The sequence below is a fragment of the Diplotaxodon limnothrissa genome, linkage group LG5 (assembly GCF_057381915.1).
Source record: "Diplotaxodon limnothrissa isolate DT_005_m linkage group LG5, D_limnothrissa_male_GT1.1, whole genome shotgun sequence".
NCBI lineage: Eukaryota > Metazoa > Chordata > Actinopteri > Cichliformes > Cichlidae > Diplotaxodon > Diplotaxodon limnothrissa.
Window position 1 is genome coordinate 22,289,001 of NC_140600.1, and position 22,964 is coordinate 22,311,964.

Sequence of the window (22,964 nt, forward strand, 5' to 3'; positions counted from 1 at the left end):
ACGTAGGCGTGTTTCTTGAATTAGCAGCAGGTGTTAAACAGCTGACAGATGAGGAGGAGGATGCAGATGAGGGTCTGTTGAGCTGATCGCTGGTTTCGTGAGAAAAATGTCAGCTCGTTCTTTATGTTACAGAAGCACAGAGACACAAGACCAGGCGGAAAGAGACGATCGTTCGGTGAAAATGAGAATCTGCGAATGCAACATGTGGAACACGGAGAGTGGAATATGTAAACAAACCGGTTAACGTAACCCCCTGGGTGCACTCTGCATGCTAATTGTTAGCAGAGCTAGTGAAATCTCTGAAAACATCTGAGCACTTTTGGAGGCATCATGGAGAGAACTGTGGTGCAAATCGCTCTCTTTGGGCTGCTGCTGGCTTTGGCCTCTACACTGCCAAACAAGGTAAGGTTATAATACATAAAAGGGATACAGCATCACTTCAAGAGAACAGAATCTTTCTGTCTTCATCTTACCAATGCCACTGATGTTTCAGTTTAACAGATCTCTCAAAGATATCTGAGATGACTCATTTTGTCTCTGTGTTTCTTAACATCTTTTTGTTAACTGAACACTGAGCTCTTGAAGATTCCCTTGATTCTCTGTCGTCTGTGTTATTTAATGCTTTTCATATGCGTCACATGTGAATGCATGTGTGTGGTCTTGTATTAGAAATGTTGTGAAGAGTTTACATATTAATACTAACAGTCACACTTCAAATTAGAAATGAAACTAACATACAGATTGGGGTTATAATTGTTTTGTTTAGTGTTAGATTAAGGCAAAATTGGATCTGTTCCATTAAGTTAATTATTCTCGTCCATTTTTTTAAAAAACATGTAATGTTAGTTGTTCTGTTTACACGGTCAGAGTCTAGGAGATCAACCCCCCTTCTCATGTGAAAAACTGTCATGCCCTGAGTGCGAGGAGTGTGAGAAAAAATGCAGACATACAGAGACTAACAAGATGAATGGAACAAAAGGAAAACAATGGGGTCCAAAAACAGTTTTCATCTTTGCCCAGCCACGGGCCAAGACAGGGGGGTCATGGCAATTCCAGGGAGTTGCCTAGGCCAGGGGGGAACTAAACGTGAGCTGTTTTAGGCTATTGCAAAAATACAAAACTAAAGCATAAAGTGAAAAAGGAAGCTGAAAATAAATAAATAAATGCATAAATATATATATATATACACATATATGTATATGCATACATACATACATACATACAGTGGGATGCAAAAGTTTGGGCAACCTTGTTAATAGTCATTATTTTCCTGTATAAATCATTGGTTGTTACAATAAAAAATGTCAGTTAAGTATATCATATAGGAGACACAAACAAAAAGAATGTAAAAAGTGAATGTAAACATTAAACATACCAGGGATTAAACAGATAATTCAAAAAAGAAAACCTCAAAGTCCAAAAAACTCAAAACACCTGGCAATGAACCAGTGAAATCAGCCAATGACATGCAGAGATGTTTGAAGGAGCGGGTGCTCAAACACTGGTCAGTCAATGAGAATTGTTAAGCCTGTCAGGTTTTTTTTGTTTGGTTTTTTTTTTTGCTCAGGATGACTGGGATGTCTACAGCTTCCACATCAACTCCACAGTGACCAGTCGTTATGCCACCACTGTCATCACAAGCCGTGTGGCCAATCGTATGAACGAGTCAAAGGAAATTGAATTTCATGTTCAGATTCTCAAGAATGCCTTCATCAGTAAATTTCGAATGTGTGTGAATTTAAAATAATGTGTAACCATCCAGAGACTTTTGCAAATAAAGAATTCTACAATAAAAAACAAATGACAGGATACTCAGTAGTGTGTGCATTTACACAAGGGCTTTTCTTGGTCCTCTTCAGGTTTATCGATGGCCAGGTTTATGATGGTGTTGTGAAAGCTAAGGAGCAAGCTCAGCAGCAGTACACTGAAGCTGTGTCTCGTGGTGAAAGTGCTGGACTTGTCAGGTATTAACTAAATGATAAGTATTGTACAAATACACTGAGTGTTCTTTTGGATAAAGAAAAAGAAAATATTTCTGTCATTCAAAACTAGTTTGGTCTGTTCTTGTGTTTTCTCTTCTTTCTTCATTTCTCTAAAGTGATGTTAATGCGAATGCAAATAGGAAAATATAATTAGAGTTAACCTTATTCCCTGCTCAGGTTCAAACTACAGCCATAATTACAAATAAGTGAAATGGTTATTGTTTCTGCTTTAGTTCTGTAGGAAGGACTCTGGAGGAATTTAAGACCTCTGTAAATGTGGCTGCTCACAAAAAGGTCACTTTTGAACTCACATATGAGGAACTGATGAAACGCACACATGGCAAGTACGAGCTGCAAATTCATGCTCGACCCATGCAGCCTGTCAGAGACTTCAAGGTGACTGTCTTATTGCTATCTGTTCATTAATTATTTTGGAAAACAATGCTGAAAAAACAGCACACATGATGAGATCTTTTGATTTGTTTTATTTTACTTAATACCAGGTGGATGTGTACATTCACGAGGAAGCCGGCATCAGTTTCATCAATGTGAAAGGAGGCCTGAGCACCAAAGACCTCGCTAATGCCATTACTAAAACACATGCAGATAAACAGGTACAGAATTTTTTTAGTTCTCAAACAGTAAAAAACTTGAGTTTTCTTACAACAGACAGTTTGAAATAATTTTGGTCACACAACATAGAACTGAACATATGATTGCTGAAAATTCTCATACACATGTGGAGGTGCTCATTGATGATTAGCTTGATTATGTTCACTTTGGACAAAACTACCTTGCTTTGTGTGTGGAGCCAAACATGGTCAATATACATAAGACTACGTTCCTTAAACCTGAAAAAGTTGTCTTAGGAACCATTTGTATCCAGAAATTGGAAAGGTCAGTTCTTACAAACTGCTTCAGGCAGCTTGTAATTGCCCAAGATGTGTTGGTACCCCACAGTCCAGTGTTTACCACCTATTATACACAGAGTTGATTGGCGGAGTGGTATTAACTCACATTCAATTGGCCAGTGTGTTTTCATCTGGACCATGGTCCGCCTGTTAGTGACCTCTGGTTTAAGGTTTTGGTCCTTGAACACATCTCATTTCATTTTCTTCTAAAGGTTGGGCTTCTCCAACACTCTTTGTATGTAAAGTCATGTGTTAATTTGTGATAAATTACTAATTCTGACAATGTTTCATTTAAAAATTTGACCAAACAAAATATCAGGCCAAAACGGAAAACAGAAAATAAAATCACTGACATCTCTCTCTTCCAAGTTTCTAAACACTGTGATTCACTCTGTTTCCAGGCGTGGGTGTATTTCTATCCAACAGTCGACCAACAGAAAATGTGTGACAGCTGTGGAGATCAGGGTATGAATGGAGATTTGGTTATTGTTTATGACGTTAACAGGGATAATGGACTGGGACACATCAAGGTAAACCCTGGTCTTTTAGCAACAAAAACTGTATGACTTTGACCCAAAAGCCTCTTGAATAATCCTATAACCAATCAAGTTGTTTTTTGTTTTTTTTAAACAACTCCACCTTAGAAATCTGACGGATACTTTGTTCATCATTTTGCTCCATCTGATCTTCCTCGGATACCAAAAAATGTCGTCTTTGTTATTGATCAAAGTGGCTCAATGGGGGGCAGAAAAATTGAGCAGGTAAAGTATTTGAAGGGTCAGTTTCTGATATTATTTTATTTATACTTTTTTTCTTTTTTTTAAATTTTAACTAACAAATATGTGTGTAAATAATGTTTTCTTAACCAGACTAGGACCGCATTAATCCACATTCTGAATGATCTGGCAGAAGATGATCACTTTGGTCTGATCACTTTTAATGACAGAATTTCTTACTGGAAGCGAGAACTCGTTCAGGCCAACAGCAAAAACCTGGAAAGTGCCAAAAACTTTGCACGCAATATTCAACACAGAGGATGTGAGATTTTGTACTGAATACATATTTTGAAATATAAACATTTGGCCAATGAATGGTGTACTGAGACTTTGTTGTTGTTGCATTTCAGCCACAGACATAAATAAAGCAGTGGTGCAAGGAGCACGTATGCTGAATGCACATAACAGAGAAGGTTCAGCATCTATCCTTATACTTCTCACAGATGGAGACCCAACCTCAGGTTATAATAAAGCACATCTGTAAACAAATGTACACAAATATTTCATGAAATTGAGGTGTTTGTGACCTTATTGTGAATAACTGTCCTGATTTATTATGAATTATGAGACTACATTGTTTCTGAGCTGAACTGGGTATGTCTTGTCTCTTTTCAGGGGTGACAAATCTGGAGAAAATCCAGTCAAATGTAAGACAGGCTATTGCAGGCAAATTCCCACTGTACTGTCTTGGTTTTGGTTTTGATGTTAATTTTAATTTCCTTGAGAAAATGTCGCTGCAAAATAACGGTGTGGCACGGCGGATATATGAAGACTCTGATGCTGATTTACAGCTGAAGGTATTTAAATTATAGATACTCTTCTTTTATGTGAGTTGAAACCTCCGAGAATAGAAAGAAGAAAAAAAAAAGCATGATTTGTATCACTTCCACACTGTATGTCAACAGGGTTTCTATGAAGAGGTGGCCACACCTCTACTGACAGATGTGACAATGATCTATGTTGGTGGGACCAATCTAACCCAGACTAACTTCAGTCAGTATTATAATGGTTCTGAGATTGTGGTGGCCGGACAGATCACAGATAATAACATTGAAACCTTCACCCCTCAAGTTATGGCCATTTCGGTAAGGATAAATCCACAGGAGTCATCAGGAGTACTCTTCTTAATCCATTTTCTATGTCAACTGACATTACATTGCATTTAAATTGTTACAGAGTAATAGAAGAATAACATTCTCTAATCCAAATGAAAGTGTGGAATCGACTGGATCAGTGTCTGATGACCATATCCAGAGGGTTCAGGGGACGGCTAGGTGACGGTGAGGAGGAAACAAAAGCCCCAGGTACATCACCAACCTGTTCATGTGTCTAACCGTTTTTCCGCACTCCGCGACACACCTGCCGGGGATCAAACTGTGGTAACTGGCGATTCTGTTCTGAGACATGTGAAGCTGACACTAGCAATCATAGTCAGTTGTCTTCCAGGGGCCAAAGCAGGCGACACTGAGGGAAATTTAAAACTGCTGGCTAAGGGTAAATGTAAATTCAGTAAAATTATAATTCATGTCGGCAGTTATGACACCCGGTTACATCAATCGAAGGTCACTAAAATCATTGAATCCGTGTATAACTTTGCCAAAACAATGTCTCTGTAGTTTTCTCTGGTCCCCTTCCCAATCAGACCTAGGAGTGACATATTTAGCCACATGTTCTCCTTAAATTGCTGTCTGTCGGAGTGGTGTCGAAAAAATGATGTAGGCTTCATAGATAGTGGCATCCATCCCACTTTGGATGGAGCAGCTCTCATTTCTAGAAATTTGACCAAATTTATTAAACCCCCCAAAATGTGACTACCCAGAGGCAGAGTTGCAGTCTTACACTTCTCTCTGCAGCTTCTCTCCTCCTGTTATTCCCCCAAAACCCCCATCTCCGTATAGACTGTGTCAGCTCCCAAACAGACAAAAACAAACTAAAAACCAGCAAAAAACAACTTAAACATAAAAAAATCACAAATAAAGAACAATACAGGATCCACATCTGAACCAAAGACTAAAACAGTGAAATGTGTATTATTAAACATTAGGTCTCTCTCTTCCAAGTCTCTGTTAGTACATGAGTTAATAAGTGATCAGCAAATCGATTTACTCTGCCTTACAGAAACTGTCATAGTCCTGGGTCGGTAACCCAGCGCTTTAAGTTTATTATTATCATTTTCCAATTTATTATCATGATTATTATTGTTTGAGTTCTACGTGTTATATTCGGTCTGCGTCTGTATCTGTCTGTCTATGGTGTCACCCCGTCTGTTTGAGAATCTGTCTGTTTAGTTCAATGTCTTGTCTGGTTCCATGTGTCTGAGATTCCTGTTTCATTGTGAAGGTCTGTGTTGTATGTGAGTGTGCTCATTTTACGTTTCCCCTGTCTCGTCAGCTGTGATTTCTCACCGGTGTGTTTCCCTCCTGTCTCTCATCCCTTGATTACTGCCATCTGTGTATTTAAGCCCTGTGTTTCTCTGTGTCAGTGTCGCGTCATACCCTCAACTTGCTGTGTGTTTGTAATGTCCTGTCCTCCAGCACCTCGGTTTAGAGTTTTGTTTTTGTAAGTTTTATTTCGTGAATCATTCCTCCAGCAATAAAGCTGCGTTTTCAGTTTATTCCCATCTCCAAGAGTCCTGCAATTTTGGGTCCACCACTTCTGCTTGCCTGCCACACAGCCAACCATGACAGAACGACGCGACCAGTACATGGACCCAGCGGACTCATCCCGGGAACGCGATCTCGCCCGCGTCATGGCCCTAATGAAGCAGATTTCCCACACAAAGGATACTAAGGTGATGGCGATCGGATTAAACGCTATCGGAACAATCCTTGAGGGGAATCCACATCTCTGCCAACTCAAGGGATTCATGAGCTTAATTGACGAGATGCACGAAGCCCAGGAGGTTCTTCAGGCTCGGGAGCTAGCGGCCTTTGCTCGTTCGCAGTACTCCACTTCGAGGCCTCCGCAGCAACAGCAGCAGCGGACGGTTCTTTGAACTGCCACCTCAAGAGACTGTTCAGTGTGCGCCCGAATGTTTCGTTTCTTGGGCTACTGACACTCATTTGAAGACTTCAAGTGGTAATGTTGTAGATATTGACACAATCTCCAGGGCCTCCCCAGAGTCTGCGTGTCCTCCCTCAGCAGAGTCTGGACCGCTAGAGGCTGAAGAGCCAGCATTTCCCGAGTCTTTTAAAAACTCCACTGAGGTAGTGCAGTCAGCTGCCCAGCAGTCATCACACTTCGCAGTCCAGCAGCCCTCAATTCGCTTAGCTGTCCAGCCAGAAGCTCACTTAGCTGCCCAGCGGTCCCCAGTTCAGTCCTCTGCAGCTCAGTCTCCTCCTGTTCTCCAGTCACTCGCAGCTCAGTCGACCTCAGTGCACTCTCTTGTATTTCCAGCGCCTCAGCCTTTAGCACGGCCTGCACCTCAGTCGCCAGTTCCACCTACTCGTTTTCAGGAGGAGGATGCCCCCACATAGACTTTCGTTGCTCCTCAAGACCTGGCTAAATTTGAGACTTTTACTCTCTCCGGGGCCTCCCCAGAGGTTAGATATCAGCATTCAGTTAACTCTGGATCCCTGGACATAAAGAAGCCAGCGCAACCTGTTTCGTCCCTGCCAGAGGCCCGCGTGCCTGCTGGTTCTGTTCTGCTCCTGCCAGAGGCCTGCGGGCCTACTGGTTCTATTTTGCTCCTGCCAGAGGCGGAGCAAAATACTAACTATCTGTTTAGTTCAATGTCTTGTCTGGTTCCATGTGTCTGAGTTTCCTGTTTTATTGTGAAGGTCTGTGTCGTATGTGAGTGTGCTCAGTTTACGTTTCCCCTGTCTCGTCAGCTGTGATTTCTCCCAGGTGTGTTCCCCTCCTGTCTCTCATCCCTTGATTACTGCCCTCTGTGTATTTAAGCCCTGTGTTTCTCTGTGTCAGTGTCGCGTCGTACCCTCAACTTGCTGTGTGTTTGTAATGTCCTGTCCTCCAGCACCTCGGTTTAGAGTTTTGTTTTTGTAAGTTTTATTTCGTGAATCATTCCTCCAGCAATAAAGCTACGTTTTCAGTTTATTCCCATCTCCAAGAGTCCTGCAATTTTGGGTCCACCACTTCTGCTTGCCTGCCACACAGCCAACCATGACAGAAACCTCGTTACAGCAGGATGATTGTGTTAGATTAAATGAATCAACACCCCCGAATCATTCTAACTATCAGAAACCTCGAAGACCAGGCCGAGGGGGCGGTGTGGCAGCAATTTTTCACACCAGCCTATCAATCAACCAAAGACCCAGACTGACTTTTAATTAATTTGAAAGCTTGATGCATAGCCTTATCTACCCTAGCTGTAAAACTCAAAAACCAGTCTTATTTGTGATCATCTATCGTCCACCTGGGCTTTACACAGAGTTTCTGTCTTATTTCTCAGACTTTTTATCTGATTTAGTGCTCAGCTCAGATAAAATAATTATTGTGGGTGATTTTAACATCCATGTAGATGCTAAAAATGACTGCCTCAACACAGCATTTAATCTGTTATCAGACTCAGTTGGCTTCTCTCAAAATGTAGAAGAACCCACCCACCACTTTAACCACACTCTAGATCTTGTGTTAACATATGGGATAGAAACTGAACATTTTACAGTGTTTCCTGAAAACCCTCTCTTGTCTGATCATTTCCTGATTACGTTTAAATTTACAATAATTGTTTACACAGCAGTGCGGAGTAGACTTCATCACAGTAGATGCCTTTCTGAAAGTGCTATAACTAAGTTTAATAATATAATCCATCCGGTGTTATCATCTCCAATGCCCTGTACCAACACAGAGCAGAGCAGCTATCTGAACACTACTCCAACAGATGTAGATTATCTTGTTAATAATTTTGCCTCCTCACTATGTATGACACTGGGTACTGTAGCTCCTGTGAAAAATAGAGCCTCAAATGAGAAGTATTTGACGCCGTGGTATAATTCTCAAACACGTAGCCTAAAGTAGATAACTCGTAAGCTGGAGACAAAATGGCGTTTCACAAATTTAGAAGATCATTATTTGGATAAATTGTTTGTTGCTGGAGAAATTGTTTGTTGCTTTATAAGAAAGCCCTCCGCAAAGCCAGAACATCTTACTATTCATCACTGATTGAAGAAAATAAGAACAACCCTAGGTTTCTCTTCAGCACTGTAGCCAGGCTGACAAAAAGTCAGAGCACTGTTGAGCCAATCATTCCTTTAGCGATAACTAGTAATGACTTCATGAACTTCATTACAAATAAAATTTTAACCATTAGAAAAAAAAATTAACCATAATCATCTCACAGATGTAACATTATCTATAGCTACTTTGAATACCACTGATATTCATTTAGACTCTTTTTCTCCAATTGATCTTTCTGAGTTACCAGTAATTACTTCCTCCAAACCTTCAACGTGTCTTTTAGACCCCATTCCTACAAGACTCCTCAAAGAAGTCCTGCCATTAACTAATGCTTCAATCTTAAATATGATCAACCTATCTCTAATAATCGGCTATGTACCACAGGCCTTCAAGCTGGCAGTAGTTAAACCATTACTTAAAAAGCCATCTCTGGACCCAGCTGTCTTAGCTAATTATAGGCCAATCTCTAACATTCCCTTCATATCAAACATTCTTGAAAGAGTAGTTGTCAGCTTACAGATCATTTGAAGAAGAATGGCTTATTTGAAGAGTTTCAGTCAGGTTTCAGAGCTCATCACAGCACAGAAATAGCTTTAGTGAAGATTACAAATGATCTTCTTATGGCCTCTGACAGTAGACTCATCTCTGTGCTTGTCCTGCTAGACCTCAGTGCAGCGTTGGATACTGTCAACCATAACATCCTATTAGAGCGATTACAGGTACTGCGCTGCAGTGGTTTGTGTCATATCTATCTAATAGACTCCAATTTGTTAATGTAAATGGAGAGTCTTCTTCACACGTTGAGGTTAATTATGGTGTTCCACAGGGTTCAGTGCTAGGACCAAATCTGTTCACATTATACAGGCAGTATCATTAGAAGGCATAGCATACATTTTCACTGCTATGCAGATGACACCCAACTCTATCTATCCATGAAGCCAGATAACACACACCAATTAGTTAAGCCTTTAGAGCCGGTCGGAGCGGGCACGCTCTGTTTTACGTAACTATTTTTAAATCCCGGTAGCTCTGCAATCACGTAAGCTAGCGCAATAATTTGTTTTGCATATGAAACCGGAGGAGTTGTACTTACATCTTATGCCATCAGCTTGTCCTAGGTCACGGTTTCCTTCCACATATAGCTTTGTAAAAACTGCATAAAAAGCGCTTGCAGGAACAAAAACATAATATTCCAGAAACACGCTTTGCCGATCCGATCAGCTGTTCATAACACTTCCTACTTTGGAATAGACGTCAGCGCGAACTTTTGCATTTCCGCCATTACCTGCCCGAAACCGGAAGTGACGTCATTTTCGCGGAAATGTAGTCTTTTTTTCCATCAGGGCCTCAGGGCCTATACTGGTCTTTTTAAAAGTTATCTTTGACTTTATGACTTTCTGTGTCGTTTCTGGGATGCTTAGGACTCATATTGCACTGCTGGAAATAGTTTATTTTGATGCATATGCTGCTTTTTTGCAAATTTGCAGTATAATATTTATTTTCGTTTTTCCTGCAGTGTATAAAAATTGGTGTATTTCAAAAATAAAACTATGAAGACACTCAAAATAAATTTCCTGTGGTGGGAAACTATTTTGTGCAACTTTTTTGTATTTACAGTTTTGAGGGATAAGCCTCTTAAATTTCTCTAACTACAAATATATGTTAAAAAAGCAAAAAAGATTTTCAATTTTTTTCTAGTTTATTACACTTTTTTGCAATTTATGTAATTACTATGCACTTAATGAATATATATTATTAAAATCTGGGCTATAATGGTTGTATTGATGTATAGCAACTTGAAATGCTCCCAAAAATGGCTGCACAGCATGTAAAAATATAATATAAGCTCTGGCGGACTTGGTTCTATGGTAGGTCTTAAAGGGTTAAACTGCAGGAATGTCTTAGAGACATAACAACCTGGATGACCTCTAACTGTCATGGCTACTGAACGGACTCACGCGCAGACAGTTCTTTCTCAGAGAACAAAAGGAGATTTATTTACAACAGGGATCACCTCAGTGCTATATATATGTACAGTGAGTTGGGAGGGGGGGTCCAGGGCTCCAGGGAGAGAAGGAGGGGGGAAATCCACACACACGCTTCCTCTTCCACACAGTCACCGCCACAGCTCCTCCGCACACACGCACTCCTCTTCAGCCGCACTCGCTCCAAAACTCCACACACGCTGCCACACCCGGGCAGGTCCCGTGATTTGGTCCAGAAGAGGGATATCTACACACAGAAGTTAACGTTAGTGCCACAGCAAAATACACACAGGGGATTCTTTTGAAAATGCCGAGAGCGCGAACTCAGGAGGTTCAACATTCCAGTGGTGAGCTGCTCTGTGCCACTGCCTTAAATAGCAGCTGGGGAAATCAGCCAGATCAGCAGCAGGTGGACACAATCACACAGGTGCGTGGGCCAAGAGCGAGAGCCCGTAACGAGCTCCACCCAGGCAGAGAGGAGGAGGAGAGACAAAGAAAACAAAAACGAACAACAACAACAAAACCTGTAGCCAGCGTGGGCCAACCAGTGAGACACGGGGACCGTGACACTAACTTTCTGCTTCTTAATTCAGATAAAACTGAGGTTATTGTATTCTGCCCCGAAAATCTTAGAAATATGGTATCTAACCAGATTCCCACCCTGGATGGCATTACTTTGGCCTCCAGTAACACTGTGAGGAAAGTCACTTGATGTTACTTGATGGTGACTTGTGCTATGGGCTTGAAGTTGGCCTCTAGTGTTGTACACCACATCCCCATTGAGTTCCTGATGATTTATAGCTCTTAGGGTCCTGTTGATCTTGTATAGTTCTAGTCATTCCAGGATCCAGCTGTGGGGCATCGAGTCACAGGCCTTCTTGTAATCTTGTAATCATGTCGGGGCCTGGTGCTGTCCAACTCTTCATACTGGAGACCCTTTCTTGGATATCTGCCACTGTGATTGTTACTGGTCCCAGTTCAGGGAGGTTGCTGTGGTTGCTCTTAGATCCACTAGCCAACTAGACAGTGAGCATTGCTGTTATAGGTTGCATCCTTCTCCCATATTGCAGTATTTCAGTATTGCACAGTCTCCAGTGTTACGGCCCTAGCAGGGCCTCCTCCTGAAGGTGCCTGTGTGGGCGTGTCCTTCAATCGCTTCTGCCTGAGGTGCCACCTTTTCTCCTTTACACAGCTGACTCACATCAGTAATTAAAGGGATTTAAGCCCAGGTACAGGTGAGCTCTGGGCCAGAGTGCCATGTGAATGATTACAGCTAGTGAGCTGGGTGTTTGCAGCTAGTGAGCTGTGTTTTTCCAGTTTGCAGCTAGTGAGCTGTGTTTTTCCAGTTTAGTTTGCAGCTAGTGAGCTGTGTTTTTCCAGTTTAGTTTGCAGCTAGTGAGCTGTGTTTTTCCAGTTTAGTTTGCAGCTAGTGAGCTGTGTTTTTCCAGTTTGCAGCTAGTGAGCTGTGTTTTTCCAGTTTGCAGCTAGTGAGCTGCTCTCTCTTTTTGACTTATGTTTTTACTTTATTGACCAATGCTTGAGTTTTGTTTGTTTCCTTAAATGGTGATAGTGGCTTGTCAGTCTCTTTTAGTTGAGCTATTTTAATAAAACTCTTTAATTTAACCCTTTTGCCTCCTTTTTCTGATCCGGACACACCGCCTAGACCACTCAGGGGAACATAACAAGTGGGGGCTCTTCCGGGATATTTGAAAAGGGAGCTTCAAGTTGGATTTGGTTTTTGATTATCTTGCTTTGTCACCTTTTTGAGTACCACAACTTATTTTTGTGCCAGTTTGACACAATTAGCAACCACACAGGCTTGTGACAGAAGAAACACAGTTTAGGCCTAGATCTTAAAACCGTAACTGCATTTGCCTTGTTAGCTGGCCCACTCTTACTTAACACCGTAACACCAGCCTTGGTGTTGCTGTTCTCATATTGTTGCACTGCCACTGAGAGTACCCTTTGGCTGGTTCTGTCGAGAACAGCTGGTTTATTCTCCTGCCTTCTATGTCTCTGGTGTATGTCTTCAAGCAGATGGCCAAGGCTGTGAGTCTTTGCTTGGCAGTCTCCAAGGCCTCAGGTATGGACAGCTTGCTGTACTTCTTAGGCACCTTCTTCATTGCACCTTATGGCAGATCCGATAGTTGGCTAACCTCCGTCCATGCTACCTTGATCTTGACTTCTAATCTCCTTCACTATGGAGGGTACCTCTCCTTGTGGCTGTTCAACTTATAGCCAAGCATCTCACTGATCACTGCTGCCGTAGTGTAAGTCAGGTGGTTAGTCTTAGTAATGGTTGCGGTAGGTATTGTCCATAGCACTGCACTTGCACAATCTAGTAGATGTTCTAAGGGTACTTCACGTAGTGTTGGTAACCGACTATGGAGGATTCAGGTTTCCAGCTTTGCCATGATCCTATCTTTCTGGTCAGTTGCCCTCACACTGAACGATACCGTCTTGTTCCAGTAGAACACTTTTCACCAGGGTGCCCTAATTCCTGAACACCTGACATTGACCTTGTTAATCCAGGCAATGTCCAAACCAGTATGGCTTTATATTTATCTCTCTCATTCATATCTGTGGTAGACTTGGTTAGCATGGTGGTCTAGCCTAAGATCGATACTGGATACAAACAAACCCTCAGCCAACTGAGTGTTAATTTTGTAAAAAAACAACAACAACAACAACCACATGTTAACGATCTATAATGAAAGCCAAAGCAGCACCAATGAGTTCAAAACAATCCCTGAACCCATTGGTGCCACAACTGTTCTGATATCAGTTCTCCAGTTTATCTTGCAGCAGATAGGTAAAATAGATCAAATAATATACTATGTTTTTAATGAGCATTATCTTTCAGGATTCTGAAAGATGTGTCCCATACAGCAGTGACAGCAGTAAAGACTAGCTGGGGATATTTTCAAATTCAATTGATCAATTAAAAAACAAATGATTTAATCATATTCCACTTGTAAGTCAACCATCATATTTATTTAATATATTGTGACACAGACTTCAGTTATCTGGACCGGAGAAAGAGAAAGTAAAGAAGGAGGCTTTGGAGCTGTCACTGAAGTACAGTTTTGTGACTCCTCTCACATCTATGGTGGTCACAAAGCCTCCAGGAGAGAACACAGATGTGCTTCATAAACCAAAGGAAGGTGAAACACCACAGAGATGGCAGCCCCGTGTAGGGAAGTCCTTTTCAAGACAATATTTGGCTCCTAGTAGTCGCCGTTCATCTGGTGAGTATCACAAACACAAAAAGACTGAAATAAATGAAATGCCTCATAATCTCTACTTTTAGCCCCCAGACTAATGTCATTGTCAAGTTAAGGGGGGAAAAAAAACATATGCATCAAACTGCCATGCCCTGACTATCATCTTGTCTTTATTTTTATTTAGCACATACCTTAAACATTTAAAGCTGTAAGCTAATGATAGTTATATAAGAGCAGATGCATGCTGGTGCAATAAGCTGTACGTTTTATGTCCAATGGATGTATGATCTGATTAGTCGACTAATCGAAAAAATAATTGGTGACTAGTCGATTATCAAAATAATCGTTTGTGGCAGCCCTAGTCCTCTCCAGGTTCCTCCCACAGTCCAAGGACATGCAGTTGGCAGGGTTGGATTAACTGATTATTTTAAACTTAAACTGTCCATAGGTGTGAATGTCAGTGTGAATGGTTGTGTGCCTCTCTGTTTCCCTTTCATAAAACAGCCACCCTTCCACTGGGGCCATTTCTGATCAGGCTTAGAACCTTAAAACCTCTAAGGATACTTCTAAATTGAAGACCTTTCAGAATGTTTTTATTTATTTTTTTCAGTTTATTAATGGGATAATGTACCTGTAATACTATCGGAGACTATGGTAAATTTTTACAACTACCTGCAAAAGGCTAATGGGGTAGGTTCTCAGCCATCCAGGTCATGGTAGTCTAAGGAGCTTGGAATCTAAGTTAATGGACTTCTTTAAGTTTCTTGAAGATGTTTCACCTTTCATCTGAGAAACGTATTGAGTTCTAGAACCAAATGAGAATTTTCACCAAGCATGACATCCCAGTCCACTTCAGACCCAGCCACACCTCTACATCACAGAATCCAAACAGCCATACTATAAACACATGACATAGAAGAGCCATCTTGACGGGACAAGACTTGGCTATACAACTGGATCTAAAGGTCAAAGGTCACTCTGTCAAGGATGGCAATGTTCACATTTTGGAAACAGAAGACAGATAATCTGAAAGAGGAGTAAAAGAAGCTATTTATGTCTACTGTGAATGACCATCTTTGAACAGAGGGGGTTGCTTACAACACCAACTGTCTGCCACCTACAAACCAGCTTTGAGATCCCTTCCCAGCTCACGCCCCACTTACATCTAGCATCAGGTGAAGCAAGGTCCCACAGTGGTTTAACCCAAAAACCTCTTGTGATAATGACCCATGCCTTTTTCACACTTTGGCTCATGTGATGAGTCACATGATTAATAGTCCTCTTAAGGGACCTCCACTAGGGTATAAATGCAACCAGGAGATGACGGACTAGAGCAGCGCAGATACTGAAGGACCCGTCCCATCCTGGCAACAAACTGTTCCAACTTCTGCAATCCGGTAGAAGTCCGATTGTCTATTCTTATTTAAGTCACGTAATGTACAGAATTCACCTGAAAAAGGATTCTCTGGTCGAGGTACAGTGCTTAACAAATGTAATAGACCATCACCTGATGCAAGGTTCATGTAATTGCTACCATAAAATTAACAGTATTGGTAACTACCAAAACAAATCTGTTTATTGGAATAATTAATACACCAGTATGTGCAAGCTGTTTAATTAAAATCATATTGTCAATGCTAAAATATAATCATTAATATTATCCCTGAATTTTCAAATGTACTCTTACAAAAACATACAAAAGTATATAATAAAAACAGATATTTCCTTCTTATATGTTACTGTTTATTTTTAGTCATGCAACAGCACACCCCCAGAGGAGAGAGAGGAGAGAGTGGACATCCTGGAGCAGGTGAAGTGCTTAACAAATTTATTAGATCACCCAATGCAAGGTTTATGTAACTGCTGCTTTAGATTAACAGTATTGGTAACTACCAATTTTTTTATTTTTTATTTTTTTTTGGGGGGGTGGAATAATTAATCCAACAGTATATACAAGCTATTTAATCAAAATCATATTGTTAATGCTAAAATATATTCATTAATATTATCCCTGAATTTTCAAATGTACTCTTTTACAAAAAATAGTATTTCATAAAAACAGATATTTCCTTCTTATATGTTACTGTTTATTTTTAGTCATGCAACAGCACACCCCCAGAGGAGGGAGAGGAGAGAGTGGACATCCTGGAGCAGGTGAAGTGCTTAACAAATTTATTAGATCACCCAATGCAAGGTTTATGTAACTGCTGCTTTAGATTAACAGTATTGGTAACTACCAATTTTGTATTTTTTTTTTGGGGTGGGGGGGTGGAATAATTAATCCAACAGTATATACAAGCTATTTAATCAAAATCATATTGTTAATGCCATCCATCCATTTTCATCCGCTTTGTCCGGGGCCGGGTCGCGGGGGCAGCAGCCTAAGCATATTGTTAATGCTAAAATATAATCATTAATATTATCCCTGAATTTTCAAATGTACTCTTACAAAAACATACAAAAGTATATAATAAAAACAGATATTTCCTTCTTATATGTTACTGTTTATTTTTAGATTAACAGTATTGGTAATTACCCAAAAAACCTGTGTGCACAGTTTTAATGCGTAATTTTACTGGGTTTCCTAACATCTGTTCTTCTAGTGAAGCATTCAAAGCTTTTATATGAATTCATATGTACTATCAGGTTTTGCATTTGTGGGGTAATAGAATAGAATACAATGCTTTTTATTGTCACTGTACACATGCACAATGAGATACAGAGCATCTCCTTCTCAGTGCAGACATGTAGGAAAAGAAACCGTTTTGCAGCACTATATACATATGAACAGTATTAAATTAATTAAATATTACACAGTAGTGATGGTAAAGAGTGTAGTCTGGGTGTAGAGGGTAGTCCTTGGATTGGGAGGTGGTATTGTATTGTCAGTGCAGCGTGGTTATGGCTTTTTGGAAGAAACTATTTACGCTGCATCTGTAGTGTTTCCCTGAGTGAAGCAGGTTGAACAGGTCAAAACCAGTGTAGGAGCTGTCTTTGATAATGTTTGTCAACAACATTTCTAACAAGTTGAAGTGCAAAAATTAGAATTTATGTACAAACTATGTTTACAGACTGACACTGAGTTGTGAGACTCAATATATACGTGTCTTTATTTATTTATTTAAAGCAGTGGTTAGTATCAGGATGTGTTTATAAACTCAATATGCAACATAAAGACTTAAAATATTAGTGTATGTGATTAAATGTATTTACAGTTGTTCTCCCTGATGTCCAACCTGCTGTTGTTCATCTTTCACGTGATACTACTACTCTGGAATCCACTGATGGTATTGTATTGCCTTGATGTCATTCAGGTTGATAAAAGAAATAATAGTAATTGTTTTGGTTTGGTTTCTTTTGTTTGTTTGCTTTTTTTGTATTGCAAGTTCCAAACAACCCATGATGTACTCAGATATGCAGCAAATTACATACTTTTTTTCTGGAAGGAAACTCCAAACATGGGCTGTTTTTCAAATCTCTTCATTAACCATAAAACAAAAAGAAAAGCAAACAAAATTGTAAGAATAATATGTTATATAAATCAGGCTCTGCATAGTATGTATGAACAAATGTGTATTTTTTGGATTCCTGGCTCAGGGGTTATAAAGCACATTTTGGGTAGAAAACCTGGGGTGAATATTTAATTTCACTAAAAATGTTCTAACACTGTGTACCTCTGTATCTCTAGTTCCTGTACTCCACAGGTTTTTGCTAAAAGCTGAGAATCAGACTGTTCCACTATGCTTTGATGTCAGTGGACCTGTCCGCCTTAAACTTCTTCACTATCCCAGCAGGGGTCAGTAGTGTTAGCTTTTTCCATCCTAATATTTCTTTTCAGTGTAATAAAAACTGTTACTCTTCTTTCTCATTGTTATTTTCATATGAAAACTCCAGTTTGTGGTATAAGATGAGCATTTCTCTTTTCTTCTAGAACTGTCTGTAAATGGTGAGCTTGATTCAGTTACAAATGGAGGCTTCAGCAGAATTTTCATACACGTCAAAGACAGCCAACATGTTGAGATCGACACCAACTGGGTCACTGTACGAGATGGACAGACAGTGACATATTACACTGGACAGGATCGCATTACAGCTGGAAGGTGATGTTGTATTATCATGGTCGAGACTCGTGCTCTCAGCTTTAAGCACAGATGTGTGACCTTATTCACCTGTGTTACCAAGATTTACATGAGAAGACTGTCTCTCTCAGCACCTATATATGTTAGCTGACATCTCTGAGGCTGAAACCCCTAAAAAGTTTGTTTTTTATTTTGTGTTGATTATTGAGCAGATGAGATGTGATTTCAGTAAGGACAGATCATTTGAAAGCACTGGTAATTCATTGAAGTAAAGAGTATGAATTATAAGCTATTTGGTGATTAGACATAGTGTAACAGATCAGAGTCAATGTTAGGAGGGTACATGCGAATGGTGGATGAGGTAAAGCAATTGGAAGAGGTGGGTCACATGAAGGAGCAAAATGATAAGAGGCTGTGAGATTTAAAACACACAGAACAGAGATTAGCTGGCTCAGAAAAGGAAAGCGAAAGCAGGAACATGATTGTTTCTCACATGAGTGGATTTGAGTAAAGCCCAAATGCACGAGAATACAGGCAGACGAGTGCATACAGATTTTTACTTTTTATGCTGAGGTAGGCTGCAGTCCATAGATTTACATTTACTTATAGACTTATGTTTACTTATTAGAAACCAAGCCAGCACTGTGTCAGATTGAGGACCTGTCCAGGGTGTACCCCAACTTTCAAGGATAGGCTCCAGCTCCTAGTTCCTAGGAAGAAAGTGGAAGAAAATGCATGGATGGGTGGAAATAATTATTTGTTCAAGCCATGGACTGAAGAATGAAAATGGCAGGGGCAGACATTAAGTAGAGTTTGTCATGAATTGACTGTCATAAATTCATTTTTACAAAATATGCTAACATTAAAGGCTCTGTACTTTATGCACTACACTGCTGTTTAATCAGAGCAGGCTAAATTCATCCAAGTAGCATGATCTGTGCAGGTGCCTTGAACCGTTACGTTTTTTTAAAAAAGTTGAGTAACTCCATGTTTTTCCAGTGTGACAGTGATTGTGCGCAACAACGAAATAGACGTTGCCACTGGAGACATGCGAATGGTCATCATAGATCATGAGAAGAATGGCCAAAAATTATTTTGGCCAGTTTTAAGACGGCGTCCCTCGGACAACAATGCTGAAGGACTTTTAGGTGAGTGAAAAGCTGTGTGTGTTTGTGATCTGTAGGTTGCGAACGAAACGGCTCTTAGAGCCGCCTCTTTGAAGTGAACAACGCAAGTTTCTTTTCTTTTTTTTCTTTCTCTCACCCTCTCTCGCATTTTTTTCCCGCTTCACTCTGCACGCGAGCCCTGTGCTTGCACTGGGGAGAGGGGGGAGAGACGGTAGTTACACTGCAGTAGCACAGGAACAGAGTGGGAGGGAAAGAGAGCCAGGGACAACAACGTCACATTAGAAAGGTAGAGTAATCATCCACAACTATTTTCAGTTGCGGATGATAAAGGATTCAGAAAGTTTATTCATGCAGACCTATATGACAAAGAATGTGCATCTTCTTTTTGTTTTCATATTTTTTTCATGTGTATATTTAATTGTGTTGTGATTTGCAGTGTTTTGTGTTGTTTCACTTTAAATTTGTTTAAAAGGAAAAAGCTGAAAATTTAAATAGTTAAAAGTTGAAATGTAAATAGTTGTTTTTTGTATTATATGATTTATTTATTACATTTTGTGTGGAGTGAATAAATAAAAGTATACTTACAGTGGCCCCTAGAGACGAAACACGTACAAACTCCAAAACACGTAAAAACTCCAAAACACGTACAAACACAACAGAAGTGCTCCAGGATGCTAGGCGCAGTGTTGAGCTTTTGTTACCTAGTGGCTACACAAGCCAGGAAGTACCAACGACCGGATTTGGTGTGTGGTAGTAACAGGTAAATGAACCTTTTTGTTTAAATTATTTGAATATATATGGGTGCTTGTGTATAAATACACAAACAATACACATATGCTTTCAATTGTGTAATTTAAGTGATCTAGGGTAGCTCTGTTTTGGAAGTTCAGTTAATGCTAGAAATGTGTTTTGGAGTTTGTACGTGCTTTGGCCAAAGTATATATTTATATATAAACATTAGGGGTGCAACGATATTCGTATCGATATTGAACCGTTCGATACCGTGCTTTCGGTTCGGTACGCATATGTATCGAACAATACAAAATTTGTAATTTATTTTATCAACTTTCCTTCTGACGATGCTGTCTGTGTTGAGCGCTCAGTGAATCTGCGTTCGACTACTCCGCCTAGGCTGCACTGCCGAGCGCAGATCCACTGAGCGCTCAACACAGACAGCATAGTCAGAAGGAAGAGCGCAGGGCAAGCTAGCAAGACAGAAGTTAAGCTCTCCTGGCAACATGGCAAATTGAACCTCCCCCACCCTCATTCAGATGTGGCGTTTGGAATTATTTTGGTTTTCATGTGACGTATGACCCTGAAGGTAAGCGCGTCATGGACTAAAGTAAAACAGTATGTTGGATGTGCCACGCAATGCTCAATTACATGGGTGGGAGCTAGTGTGTTAGCGCAGTTAGCTCGTTAACGTGTTGGCCGTCTAGCCCCATGCACAATCAGGGGTAGCTCGTTAACGGAGATTTGCCGTGTTGTGGCGTTAAGGTCATTTCAACGAGATTAACCTGAAAGCACTAGTGGGAACACAACGAATATGACTGCACATTTACTCCGACATCATCCTAGTGCAAAGACAAGTGGAAGCAGACAACAACAACAAGCAAGCATGCTACAAACTTTAGCCAAGTCGTTTAGACAGCCGTTAGCACATGATTCAACTTATGGGGACCTGATATGTTTAATATGCTGCTGAGAATATAGCCCAGAAGAAGCGTATAGTATAGCTTTTATTTTGGAAAGAGCCATTTCTCTGTAATAAACTCTCTTTTCCAAAGATGAGTGATTCCTCAATCAGATACAGGGCTCGCAATATCGCTAGCCCGACGTCCCGGGGCTAGCGATTTTTTTCAGTCGGGCTACCAAAATCTATCTCTGCCCTGCCCGTCGGCCTATCGCAGGAAGGAAAAATATATGTGAATGCTTTTGCATTCTTTCGGAAATGTAGCTGGGTAATTATGTCATTGGCATCGGTGAGCCACTGTCAATATGTGACATATTGAAATCGCGTTTGAATTTGCGCTTGTTTTTTGCTTTCACTTTGCAATCGTGCAAACTGTGTATAGAGAGCGACAGCACTGATCTGTGAGTGATGATAATTTGTGCACAAATTCCTCTGACATCGTCTTATCAATCGTTAGCTTACTATGCAAACATGACAAGTGAAATCTCCTGCAGCAAGCTTAAACATGTGAGAGGTTGATCGCGCAGAGAATCGCTGAGCGTTATGCGAGTCCGTGTGTAAAAGCAGCAGGATATATATTTTAGTTCTGCTGAGCCAAATAAGACGGGTCAGGGTGAAGAAGTGACAGCCAAAGAAAAGCTTACCACAAAACGGAAAAGTTATGACAAATCAGACTATAAGGCAAAAAGAAAGTGCAGCTTTATGGTTTCATGGACAAAAGAATTTCTGTGGCTGCAATATGATGAGCTATATAACCAGGGCTGCACATAAGTGGTCCGCAGGTGCGCATTCGCTGTCAAAATAAAAAACACGCACAAGGGTTAGGGTTAAATTTAAAAACTGTACTTTTGAGTTAAAATATATATTTATAATTTTAATAAATGACAAATTAAAAAGGCATGAACATTTTTTTGTATTGAAAAAATATCTAACCGTGACACCAAAGTATCGAACCGAACCGTGAATTTTGTGTATCGTTGCACTCCTAATAAACATATATAAACAAAACCCCGTTTTTTTTTGTTTTTTTTTACATTATTAATTCCTTTTGTGCATAGTTTTATATTGCTGTTAATAATTAATTAAAGCAACAAAACAACCTAAAGAGCCGGCTCTTTTTAGTGAGCCAAACCGAAAGAGCCCGTTCTCTAAAAAGAGCTGGAAATCCCATCACTAGTGTTTTTGCACGCGTGTGTGTCCTTGCTGCATTGGTTTTCAATCTTAGCTCTTGTCTCACTCTCTCTTTTCAGCTGTAGAGGCTGCAGTTTATGAGGAGGTACAGCAAGCTCCTGTCAGAAAACTAAAGATCAAAAATCAGGAGGCAGACGTTACTGGGTATATTTTCTTTTCTTTTTTGTATTTATGTTTTTGTTTTGCTTTAGAATCCAGCCATTTCTACAAAGATTAATGATCTCTTTATTCTTTCTTTTGTAGGGAGATGGTTGTTGACTACAGCTTTGCTTCTCCTGTCTCAATGAACTGTTGGCTCATGTCTGCTGACTCTGCCCTGCAGAGACCACTGTTCCAGTTTGTCATTACACAGCTTTAACTGGCAAATATGTTGATTTATTTGAAAAATCTTTAATTTAAAAGGAAAACAAGGCAAAAACATATATTGTGGAAACTTTCTTTCCATCTGTTTCCAACATGTAGAAATATAACTGTGAATGTGGATCTAGTGTCAGACAGCATTACCAATTAAAAATAACATACATAAATCAGGATTTATGATTACCACCATCTGCCATTAACATAGCGTCCAAAATGACACAAATGCAGTTGAGATGACAATAATAGGCATACTTCTACACCTTTATTTTTTAAATACGTTGAAAAATGTAAATTTTTGTAAATTTTAACTACAGTAATCATATTGTTATAGCTAAATGTTAATCAGCTTTGCTGGCTGATCTGGAAGAGAGTTGGATTGTAGAAGGTTTGCTTATAAATAACAATTTCAAATATTTCTGAATCCTGGTTAAGTACCAGAACATTGAGAGAGGAAACTTTTTAAAACATCTCTTCTGTTTTGTCTTTAGCCTCAAACTGCA

General features: G+C 40.0%; 1 protein-coding gene across 1 annotated transcript; it reads left to right on the forward strand.

Annotated features, from left to right (window-relative positions):
* Window positions 1-330: 330 nt before the first annotated feature.
* LOC146632294 (inter-alpha-trypsin inhibitor heavy chain H3-like) lies at window positions 331-22,728 on the forward strand. Its single transcript, XM_085353503.1, has 20 exons — window positions 331-402; window positions 1,568-1,728; window positions 1,860-1,964; window positions 2,216-2,378; window positions 2,486-2,596; window positions 3,295-3,423; window positions 3,538-3,654; window positions 3,763-3,931; window positions 4,020-4,130; window positions 4,285-4,466; window positions 4,575-4,754; window positions 13,813-14,038; window positions 15,768-15,824; window positions 16,112-16,168; window positions 17,230-17,301; window positions 17,703-17,810; window positions 17,946-18,114; window positions 19,093-19,241; window positions 22,164-22,248; window positions 22,348-22,728. Exons 1-20 carry the CDS (start codon window positions 331-333, stop codon window positions 22,460-22,462), a joined length of 2,538 nt encoding a protein of 845 aa, XP_085209629.1. The 3' UTR covers window positions 22,463-22,728.
* The last annotated feature ends 236 nt before the right edge of the window (window positions 22,729-22,964 follow it).

Bases quoted from the DNA above. Each gene is read 5' to 3' on its own strand.
- LOC146632294 (XM_085353503.1), top strand. From the start codon at position 331: ATGGAGAGAACTGTGGTGCAAATCGCTCTCTTTGGGCTGCTGCTGGCT. The intron at 2,597-3,294 runs GTACAGAATTTT...CTCTGTTTCCAG, and splicing joins AAACACATGCAGATAAACAG to GCGTGGGTGTATTTCTATCC. The intron at 3,655-3,762 runs GTAAAGTATTTG...TTTCTTAACCAG, and splicing joins GGGGCAGAAAAATTGAGCAG to ACTAGGACCGCATTAATCCA.